Here is an 11,834-nt window from a genome sequence, read left to right on the forward strand (position 1 = left end):
TATATATATATATATATATATATATATATATATATATATATATATAAGCATTTTAAACTCTTCCCACACTCTTGCAATATTCTAAATGTTTCTAAACTATAAAACGCTCTAAAAGAGCACAGAATGTCATGATTTCCATCTCTGTGCCTCCGCTGCTCTCAGCCACCTGAAAGCGCTCTCGGCCACACCCACTTCTCCGCTCTGCACGCTGATCAGCTGATCAGCTGCAGGAGGAAGTTTATCCTGCAGTAAGGGCTGCACAAAGGCGCAGCTGGTGGTAAATAATTTAAAATAATGTATTTTAAATAAAACTCCATGCCAATCGTGTGGCTCATCCATCAATCAGCCAATTGTGTGTCATGTCCAATCTTATTTTGAAAAACCACGATAGAGCGAATCCACGATAAACAAACCACGAAGTAGCGAGGGACTACTATATTATTATTATGTCTGACAAACATGTGAGACTGCTTGTGTTCAAACTGGAAGATTTTTTTCTAATGGAAAGAATCAGTTTCAGCTCTTAAAATATTAATACAAATCAAGCATAGTTTGAAGGAATGCACATCATCTGTAATGTGTTAATCTTGGCCTACGTGTAGAAAATGATGCTCAGCTGCTACCACTCATAACGTTTAGCTCCATATCTGTAAAATTCACTGAGGTAGAGCCCTTTTTGTTATAGCTTGAGTTGAGTTCATCAGTTGTAAATATACAGCTAATAATAACTTGTTTAATGGTGTTTTTTAAATCACTCTACTAGCTTATAATATATTTTGACAAACTAACACATGAGTTTGACTCTTAAGAGTTTAAGCAAAATGTTGTGCTAGGTGTTTGGGACAATGCTAAGCTACTAAACCAGATCATAGCTCAGTATTAGTAAAACTGGCATCATTTATGTGAGTTCTAAGGTCAGCTCGTTTTGGCAGCTTGACTCCAAACGTTCATAAGTTGTAGAAGTACATCCAAAGATTACTTTCTGCAAAAGTCATTAAAATTCATTCAGTGGTTCTTGAAATATTTTGCTAATGGTACAGAGAAACAAACACACAGACACAAGTGAAAACATTATCATTCTGGCTCTGTTTTCGGGGGTGGGTAATAACTTTTAACTCCTCATAAACTCTACATATATGACGTCTTTAACTTACATTACAAACCAACAAATAAAATAAAACACCAGTTAAAGCCACCTTTTTCCTCCTGTACACAAATGTACAAACCGGATTCCAAAAAAGTTGGGACACTAAACAAATTGTGAATAAAAACTGAATGCAATGATGTGGAGATGGCAAATGTCAATATTTTATTCGTAATATAACATAGATGACAGATCAAAAGTTTAGTCTGAGTAAATGTAACATTTTAAAGGAAAAATACGTTGATTCAAAATTTCACAGTGTCAACAAATCCCAAAAAAGTTGGGACAAGTAGCAATAAGTGGCTGGAAAAAGGAAATTGAGCATATATTGAACAGCTGGAAGACCAATTAACACTAATTAGGTCAATTGACAACATAATTGGGTATAAAAAGAGCTTCTCAGAGTGTCAGTGTCTCTCAGAAGCCAAGATGGTAAGAGGATCACCAATTCCACCATTGTTGCGCAGAAAGATAGTGCAGCAATACCAGAATGGTGTTACCCAGCGTAAAATAGCAAAGACTTTTAAGTTATCATCATCAACCGTGCATAACATCATCAAAAGATTCAGAGAATCTGGAACAATCGCTGTGCATAAGGATCAAGGCCGTAAAACTCTACTGGATGCTCGTGATCTCCGGGCCCTTAAACGTCACTGCACCTCAAACAGGAATGCCAATGTCAAGGAAATGACAGAATGGGCTCAGGAATACTTCCAGAAAGCATTGTCAGTGAACACAATCCACCGTGCCATCCGCCGTTGCCAGCTGAAACTCTACAGTGCAAAGAGGAAGCCATTTCTAAGCAAGCTCCACAAACTCAGACGTTTGCACTGGGCCAGGGGTCATTTAAAATGGAGTGTGGCAAAATGGAAGACTGTTCTGTGGTCAGATGAGTCACGATTTGAAGTTCTTTATGGAACACTGGGACGCCATGTCATCCGGACCAGAGAGGACAAGGATAGCCCAAGTTGTTATCAACGCTCCGTTCAGAAGCCTGCATCACTGATGGTATGGGGTTGCATGAGCGCTTGTGGCATGGGCAGCTTGCATGTCTGGAAAGGCACCATTACTGCAGAGAACTATGTTCAGGTTCTAGAACAACATATGCTCCCATCTAGACGTCATCTCTTTCAGGGAAGACCCTGCATTTTTCAACACGATAATGCCAGACCACATTCTGCAGCAATCACAACATCATGGCTACGTAGGAGAAGGATCCGGGTACTGAAATGGCCAGCCTGCAGTCCAGATCTTTCACCTATAGAGAACATTTGGCGCATCATAAAGAGGAAGGTGCAACAAAGAAGGCCCAAGACGATTGAACAGTTAGAGGCCTGTATTAGACATGAATGGGAGAGCATTCCTATTTCTAAACTTGAGAAACTGGTCTCCTCTGTCCCCAGACGTCTGTTGAGTGTTGTAAGAAGAATGGGGGATGCCACACAGTGGTAAAAATGGACTTGTCCCAACTTTTTTGGGATTTGTTGACGCCATGAAATTTGGAAACAACAGATTTTTCCCTTAAAATGATACATTCTCTCAGTTTAAACTTTTGATCTGTGATTTGTGTTCTATTCTGAATAAAATATTAGATGTTGGCACCTCCACATCATTGCATTCAGTTTTTATTCACAATTTGTTTAGTGTCCCAACTTTTTTGGAATCCGGTTTGTAAACCAGGTAAGATGCTTTCTACTGCAGAGTAAATATTACTGTGATAAACAAGTAAGAAACAGCTGACTGTTAAAGTTTATTCCTCCCATAACATTTCCTGATCATGGTCTCGTCTTGGCGTTCCCAGGCTCTGGAGCACAGGATGCACAGCGCCAACCACTCCTTACAAGCGACGCCCAACAGCACCATCCACAGTCTGGTTCACCAGGTTCACCCCCCTCTGGTGGATCTGTGGAACATGGGTCAGTTGGAGGCCTATCAGGCAGAAGCCGGAGGCTACATGGGCGTAGCGGCGGTGGTGGAGCCGAGCCTGTGTATCCCCCCCGGGGAGGACATGGTGGGGGCTGATCACTCCCCGTTACTGGAGCAGCAGGAGGAGGAGGAGCAGGTCAAGGTGAGCTTCACATCCTACACAGGGTTATTTATTATTTAGTGTTTAATATTTGACTTTACTTCTTCTTCGGCAAACTCCGTGATGGACCTTGAAATAGATTTCGTTTACTTTATTTGTTCCAAGTTATTTGTTTTACTGATGACTCTTTTGTTTAATTTAATTTTAAAAAGATGACTCTTTTTAAAATTCATGATTCCAACTCATTCCAAAGTGTGAAAATGTAAATACTGTAAATGACTGCAAAGATTCTTATTTCACGTATTTCACTGTAAAAACTCCAGGAACAAAAACCAGCAGCTGAAACTGATACTGGTTGTAACCTAATTTGTAAATGCAATCACAAAATGTTGTTTTATCCAGAGACAGCCTGTGGCCTTTTTTTGTATTTTACAGATATTGAGCTACATTTTGGTGTGGTAGTAACTGAGAGTGATCTTCAACTCACACACACTTTGCTTAAAACTTTGGCAAACTGCACAGTTTGAAACTTTGAGACTGAAAATCACATGTACAGTAGTCCCTCGCTACTTCCTGGTTCAACATTTGCAGGCTTGCTCTTTCGCAGTTTTTCAAAGTAAGAGTGAACATGACACGCAATTGGCTGATTGATGGATGAGCCACACGAGCGGCATGGATTGTTTATTTAAAATAAATTATTTAAAATGATTTAGCACCTGCTGCACCTTTGTGCAGCCCACAGTTGCAGGGAGAAGCTCCCACTGAAGCCTGTCATGATCTCCTCTCTGCAACGGCCACATTTCTGCTTCGTGAAGGGTTAACCCTCTGCTGTCCAGCTGCACCGATCAACTTTTGTCTTCCAACTTAAAATTCAAAGTATGTCACATCGTAAAATCATCAATCACAAAATATAAAAGTGTTAAAAGTGCTGTCCGTGCTGCTGCTGAGTGAGGGGTTGACCCTTTGCTGTCCTGCTGCACCTCTCTTTTCTACAATTTAAATTTAAATACTGTAACATTTTACATAAACAATCCATGCTAAAACAAAAATGTTCAGGTTGGTCAGGATTGGTTTATCTGTCATGTGCAAAATCAACACAAGATCAACAATGCAATGAAATCCAAAAAAGTTCAATCTGGTCCTCTGGACATTCAAAAAAAAACAAAAACAAAACAAAGCAAAAAAAATCTAGAAACGTTTCGTCTCTCATCCAAGAGACTTCCTCAGTCTGAGGTGCTGTTTTCAGCTCAGTCTCTTAAATAGCACCTTCTCAGGGTGGATCAACCAGTTTGCTGCTGACAACCATCAGCTGGTTTTGGTTGTCAGCAGCAAACTGGTTGATCCACCCTGAGAAGGTGCTATTTAAGAGACTGAGCTGAAAACAGCACCTCAGACTGAGGAAGTCTCTTGGATGAGAGACGAAACGTTTCTAGATTTTTTTTGCTTTGTTTTGTTTTTGTTTTTTTTGAATGTCCAGAGGACCAGATTGAACTTTTTTGGATTTTTCTACCTGGATTATTGAGCATGCATCAGAATGCAATGAAATGCTTAGGATGAGAAGAACCGTCTCGACTCGCCAAAAAAAAAGAAAAGAAAAAGAAATATCAAAGCGTTTTGGAAAAATACAGCCAATTAATAATACATGTAGTGAGATGGGTCTTTGGTCCAGACACCCTTTACCAGGTGGTTACGATAACCGTAATATGGACAGGCCTCACCCCAAAAGTATGTTTTATGTGAATTCTTGTAGCAAAATTAATTCCTCTCTCTCGAAGAAAAACACAAAGAATCCGGTAATTTAAATACACAATTCTGTAACGTTTATTTTAAATTTGAATTATGACAATGAAAATTATGGCAAATATGGAATATGAATGAACAGCCAATAGTATTATTTTAGAAAGTGAATAATGTAAATATGGAGACTTTGAGAAGGAGTTTAGATTCAATTTGGGCTACGGTTCTTAGCTCTTAACATTAAAATTTAGGTAATTTTATCTCAGATTCATGAATTAATCATGTCTAAACTAACTTACTTGGCACTGTTGCGTCATCAAAGGAAGATGTTTCAGTCCCCCAGGATATGCGTCCATTCCTCTCATTACCACGTCGGATATGATGGCTTTGCGGGAGTTCCATGCTGAAGCCAGGGTTGTTTTCCCCAGGGCCATGTAGGGACCAGCAAGGCCTCACTCTCAGGTGTTTGAGAATTTTCAGGACTTCTGGGTTGACTCAAGCTGAGGAACAGCTTCTGCCCAAAGGCTGTTAGACTCATGAATCTAACCAGGAAAAAAAATCACTGTGACAATTACTGTGAAAAATCAGTGTGGAAAAAAACTGTGAAAATCGCTGTAATGCCACTTGGTTGTTATGTGCTGTTGACTATCCATGATGCTGATCTCATGCTGCTGATTATTTCATGTTGTTGTGTTCATTAGTCCTCATCTGCTCACACAGACTCATGTTCGTGCTGCTGTTGTTTTGGTGCATTGTTTTTGTACTACTAGTGCTTAGTGTATTCTTAGTTTAGTGAATGTAGTATATTCTTAGTACATGACTCGGATCTTACTAATGTTTTTCTTTACAGTTTGTGTTTTTGTTGGATGTAACTGGGACCCTGCGTACATAGTTTCGCCCCACCTCATGTATCACGTGTGATGTGTATGACAAATAAATTTCTGACTCTGAAAACAAGGTGCCAAAGTTGAAAAAGAAAAGCATCTGCATTGAGATTCTTTCATCATCATGGTTCTGTTCTGTTAGCGGCGTGGTCTTGTTAGCAGGTCCTGTCAGCAGCTTGATGGTAATAGGGACCACAGCAGCTGCCCTCAGACCGCAGTCCAGAACCAGGCCCGACAGACAGAGAACCTCCCAAAATGGTTATAACTCAGTCAGTTTTGCAGATGTGGAGCTAAACTTTGGTATAAGCACGACACATGCTCCATGTGCTAACAAATCATGTGACATCTTGTATTTTTGTATGAGATTAAAGTTAATTTTAAGACCAAAATGGCATAACTCAGTCATTTTTGAACAGCGAAAGATGATCTTTGTTTCAAACTTTGGCATGAAAGGTAATAGGCAATATAAGAAATGCTAGTTCTTTGTTTGAACATGTATTTTATTTATTTGTAATTCATCGTCAAGTAGAAACATTTATAAATGCACAGGCAGCAGTCATGTAGACTACAGGATGTAATCTGCATTATGAAAGCTCATATTTAGTGTAACTGTTCACTTCTTTGGTTCATATATTTCCCTGAACTTGCTGACTTTTCTTTGTGTCATCGGTTGCTTCTGTCCTGACCAGGAGGAAGACATCATGTTGTCCATGGAGCCAGACTCGGCCACATTGACTCCGCCCACTCAGCAGGGGGATGCCTCAGGTGGCAGTAGTCCGGGGCAACCACCTGCAGAACCAGTCACAGAGCGGAAGGCCTCCGATGTCACCTCTGGCCTCATTCAGACTCTAGAGGAAAAAGAAGAGGAGGAAGAGGAGGAGGGGCCATCTACCTCCATGGCAACCAATTGAAAACCTCCCAATTCACAAACTGACCTGTCAGTCAGCGAGGAACGAGCAGTACGTTTAATAATCTGTTCCTTTTTCAGGTATCAAAAACTTTTTGGTCGGGGTTCCTTCAAAATGGCGAGCATCAGATTTCAACAAAGACTCACAGCGAGACACGAGCTCGTGCAACAATGGACACCTTTTTTTTTGTAAGCCTTACATCCCAAAGGAGTGAAAAAAGTAGATTGAGAGCAGAGAAGAGGAGGAGGAGGAGGAGGAGCACCAACTGACTCAAGCATTTCCATGGGGAGGTAGAAACAAGACCGTGATGAAGAGGAGGGGAAAGAAACATGCATGCTCTTTTTAAAAACAAGCACCTCGGTCCAGTCATCGTCTTATAACTGATAAAAAGTGAACATACGTCCACACGATAAGAACTGTTTTGTAATAAAGCAAAAAAAAAGAACAAAATCTGTGTTTAAAACAGTCATGCAGGTTCAGTCGGAGAGCTGCTCTGTTTACAGCCGTTATATTCTCGCTCTCTTTTTGTTGTTGCATCAAATAGTCTGCTCCAAATAAATCAGCCCCCCCAAAAATTTGACACACGACTAAAGTAGGCTCTGAAAACCTCATTTCAGTGAAATGCTGAGTAACCCCCTCTAACAAAACCGGCGAAGGCACAAGCGAGGGACGCGCCTGCTCTGCTGCCTGCACACACTGAACTCTGCACAGATGAGGATTGTACTGTAACATAGTGTGCTTCCTACTGTATGCATGCATGTCAGAGTACCACAGAGTACCTGTACTACACAGCACTACAAAGACTTTGCACTGAACCATCACATCCCAGGTGTGGGGCCTGCGGGGAGCGGCAAGCTTCACGACGGAGAATCTCCCCCCACCCCCCCCAACCACTAGTTTGCACTAATGCAATCTAACCGACGGAACAGTTTGCCTTTGAGCTCTAGACGTTACGGAGTTCAGAGACGAGCGAAACCGAGCCGCCCAACAACACAAACCTTCAGCTGCTCTGTTGTTTTCTACAGGCGTCCATCACAACACGTTAAGGTCAACAACCACTACTTTGAATGTACCGGAAGACGGAGGGCAGTGCACGAACACTAAACACGGGGACACAAACTGGCTCACGTAGACTGACACGACACAAACGGGAATATCTAAATTGTAACCAGCAATAGGCAGACGAACACTAAATGTAAATAAAGTATATAGGAATTGCCTCTCACTCACAGTCACAACTGTTGGATTACAGTTTGATTTCTTTATTTTTCTACGCCTCTCGAGTCCCACTTTAGTTTGGGATTGCTCTCAAAGCTTTGCAAGTTTTTTTTTTTTTTTTAAACACAAATGAAACATTTGAGCAGTCGATGAAAGCAGGAGGGGGGTGTCTGAACCCGGCGAGTCCATCAGCAGTTGAGGTGGATCATCCGATCAGGTAACGAAACCGAAGACTGAGACCGAACACTGGAGGAGAAGCGGACCGGTGTCTTCCTGCTCGTCGTCACTACTGTGAAGCAGCTGCCTGGGCTTGTGGAAGTGATGCCGACGATGATGGAGGAGGGTTCATCTGTTGCTTTCCCACATCGAAGGACGAGTTTGTGTTTCCCTGCGAGAAGCGGAGTCGTGAACCGTGGACGACTCACTTTACAACAACAGAACCAACTGGTGTTATCTTGTTTCTCTGCTGGGGAGCACCTTCTCTCACATTGATGATCGTGTGAGGAACTCTGAGGACAAAAAAAGGATGATTTATTGACGTGAATGAGTTTAGCGGTCGCTTCTTTATGCAATGATGGGGGACGATGTTTATTTTTCTACCGAGTTGTTGAAATCCCTTCCAGTATAAGTTGGAATAGGGGCCGCGGATGAAAAGCGGTCTTGTTTGGGTTTGGAGCTCTGTGCACACAGAATAAACATCAAGGACAGAGATAGTCTGGCAGCTCTAAGTGTAAAATAATCATCCTGTGAACAACCTCGGGTCCTAAAAAGTTGGGACGTTGTGTAAAATGTAAATAAAAACAGCTGCAATAATTGGCCAGTTTTGTAAATCCTGAACAAAGTAAACATGTTTAAACTAAAAATGCACAACTTCCTGGTAAATATAAGGACATTTTGGCTTTTATGGCAGCAACACATAAAAAAGCCAGAACAGGGTCGTGTGTAACTCTTGTTGATAAACAGTCTATAAACGTCCAGGAACTGAGACCAGCTGGAGTTCTCAGAGGGAAATGTTGTCACGTTCTTGTCTGATGTAGGATTCTAGCTGTTCTTATGTTGTCCATAAACATTTCTGCATTGATGGAGCCTTTCCAGATGTGTAAGCTGCCCATACCATAGGCACTAATGCACCCCCATACCATCAGAGAGGCAGGCTTTTCAACTGTGCGCTGATAACAAACCAGTAAGTCCCTCTAGTCTTCATTATGGAGGGCATGGCTTTATGGTTTCCAAAAAAAAAAAAAAGCTTTTAAATTTTGATTGATCGGAGCAGCCGAACAGTTTTCCACTTGCTTCAATCCATTTTAAATGAAGGCCAGAGAAAACTGGTTCAGGATATGGGTCACATGTGGCTTTTTCTTTGCATGATGGAGCTTTAACCTGCATTTGTGGATGGCACGATGATCTGTGGTGTTCCTGCGCCTGTACAGTCAGAGTCAGAGCTGTTTGTCATGCAGGGATGTCACGAACGTCCTGTAATAGTTTTCAGGCTTGTCCTTAGAGCAGAGATTTCTGCAGATTTTTAAAATCTTTATGGTTTTATGAACTGAAGACTAACTATATATATATATATATATATATATATATATATATATATATATGTTTTTTTAGTAGAACCTCTGCCCATCTTTACTTCTGAGAGTCTTGGCCTCTCTAAAATGCTCTTACAGATGTTTCTTAGTCATTATGTTCAGTTTTATAGCATTTTGTTGCGTCATTGTTTAATTTTTTAACATTTAATATGTTTATTATGTTTCATTGCGATTAAAATACAAGTTTGTGAGATTTGCATATCAAAACGTTCTGCTTTTATTTACATTTTACACAACGTCTTCTGGATCGTGGTTGTACTTCACTTTAAGAATTCCTGTCGTGTCGTGACTCAGTCAGGTCATAAAAACTTTTTTGACAGAGCTCCAAACCACAAACAGATTGTTTTCACACGACGGCACGTATTCATTTATTTATTGAACAATTACTTGGTCGGGAGAAATAACTTGTACAGAACTTATGATTTCATGTAATCCTTTTTCTTTTTGACTCGGAAATGTGGAAAGATTAACGCTCTATATTTGTTAAAGCTGAAACCATCCCAGCTTCTTTGGGCTCGACTGTTTAACAGAAAAAAAAAATCTCATTTCACGGGAAACACGCAGAAGAAACACAGCTTCAGTTCGAGTTCTTTTGCTTTTCTTTTATAATTTTCATCTTCTTTACCTGAATCTCAATGAATGAATACGCAAACATGAAGCCAAATATATTTCTGTGGATGTTAAGGTTCACTGATCGTGTCTTTCTCATAAGTTTCTCTACTTTTGTGTCTGTGTGGAAGTTACTGCCATCTTCCAGACGTTTCAGTAAGTCGTCTTCAGGCACGATGGTCCAAATCTGCCTCCGATCTTCTGCCTTTCTCCTCTTTTGTTCTCTCCCTCTGTTCTGTAAACTTGTGTCTCTGTCTGTATGTTTGTCTGTGTACAGTAATAAAAAAAATGTCCGATGATTTTATTAATTTTTTGGACGAATCACTACCTGAAGTCATTTTAAAATATCAGTCAAAGGGGTTTCGAAGCTCACATGATATAAATATATATACAATTTGGAGTTGTGTGGCAAAAAAAATTAAACATGTTCTAATAAACTGCTGTAAAAATGCTGCAAAAATCAGATGGCTTCTGTAAAATTCTGCATAAAATTGGATTTGTTTTACCGGAGGCAGTGTGACTGATAACACACCTATGCATGCTTGTTGGCTGGTTCTCACGGGCCGGTTCTTCCACGTGGTTTCTCCTCTCTCTCTCTCTCTCTCTCTGTTTCTTTCCTTCTTTCTCCTCCTGTTCTTGCACGACAGAGCCTTCTTCACTCTGTCGTCTCTTCGTCTTCTCTTGTGCTGGAGAAAGAGCAAATAAACAAACCGACAAACAGCCTCTCTCGTTTGTGTGTGGATCTCTTCGTTTCAGGTTGTAAATAATTAGATTCTCGCAGGTTTGCCGTTAAGTTCTCCTGAGCTTTAAAACGTGTTACGAGTTGTTTGTTTGGCACATTTGTGCTTGACAGAAGAAAATAAAAATCCAGCAGTCACAAAGGAACGGGCTGCGTGATAATCTAAAATCCTCTTTCTGCAGTTCTTATCAGGGATATTTTATGCCTGGAGAATAATAATGACAAATGCTCATGGACAGGCCTTTTCAGTTGGGACTAACTGCTTATTTATTTGAGCTCATAAAGGAACCCGAGCCTGAAACACATGGATGACCTTCACAGTGGAAACATGTTTTTGTGCTCAAATGTTTTTTTAGATTGAGATGGGACGTCACTGGTAGCAAATTGATGTTAGGTTTACCAGTTAGTTTCGTATATTTAATACACTTCAGTTTAATTTCCTCTAACCTATTATAGGAAACAGAAGGTAAATATTACTGTGACACAGAAGGCCGACAGATTATTCAGGGACATAATTATTTCATATAATGCTGTTAGCACAGTCGTGAATGTCTCCTTTCCTCTTGAAATGGCTAATTTGTCAAAACAACAACACATTTTCTCCTCAGGGTGAATATAACCACTACAGGGCTGCGCAACAGCGCTGAGTCACCCTTTGTGTTTTGTACCCTGTCACAGAGCGAAAAGAGGGAATCGGAAATACTGTACCCTCCATCCGTGCATGTTGTGAGGTGATGACTTGAAAAATAACTGAAGCACAAACTTCCATTTTGGTGTGTGATTTTATCTAGGAGCAAGAAAAGGTTCTTCTTGAAAACTGGGTTTCCACATCAAAATCCAAGATGGCTGCATATATATTTTTCTACTCCTCACCTCACAACATGCACGGGTGGAGGGTACAGTATTACCGATTCGCTCTTTTCGCTCTGTGACAGTTTTTTTTTTTTTTTTTTTTTTTTTTTTTTTTTTTTTTTTTT

The 11,834-nt window shown here is 40.5% G+C and overlaps 1 protein-coding gene and 1 long non-coding RNA gene across 2 annotated transcripts in view; one reads left to right on the forward strand and one right to left on the reverse strand.

The window, feature by feature from the left end:
- Positions 1-7,141, forward strand: part of fam131bb (family with sequence similarity 131 member Bb) — a 51,403-nt gene extending 44,262 nt beyond the window's left edge. The window contains exons 8-9 of the mRNA XM_037676215.1: positions 2,946-3,212; positions 6,481-7,141. Coding sequence (XP_037532143.1) covers positions 2,946-3,212; positions 6,481-6,702 — 489 coding nt within the window. The 3' untranslated portion in view covers positions 6,703-7,141. The remainder of the gene's footprint in view (positions 1-2,945; positions 3,213-6,480) is intronic.
- Positions 7,142-8,085: 944 nt separating this feature from the next.
- The window catches only part of LOC119409377, a 5,978-nt gene continuing 2,229 nt past the window's right edge, over positions 8,086-11,834 (reverse strand). Inside the window, exons 2-3 of the long non-coding RNA XR_005186778.1 lie at positions 10,651-10,804; positions 8,086-8,426 (exon numbers count right to left, since the gene is read on the reverse strand). This is a non-coding gene — a long non-coding RNA (uncharacterized LOC119409377). The remainder of the gene's footprint in view (positions 8,427-10,650; positions 10,805-11,834) is intronic.

This window comes from Nematolebias whitei, chromosome 5, assembly GCF_014905685.2.
Source record: "Nematolebias whitei isolate Nwh7 chromosome 5, NemWhi1, whole genome shotgun sequence".
NCBI lineage: Eukaryota > Metazoa > Chordata > Actinopteri > Cyprinodontiformes > Rivulidae > Nematolebias > Nematolebias whitei.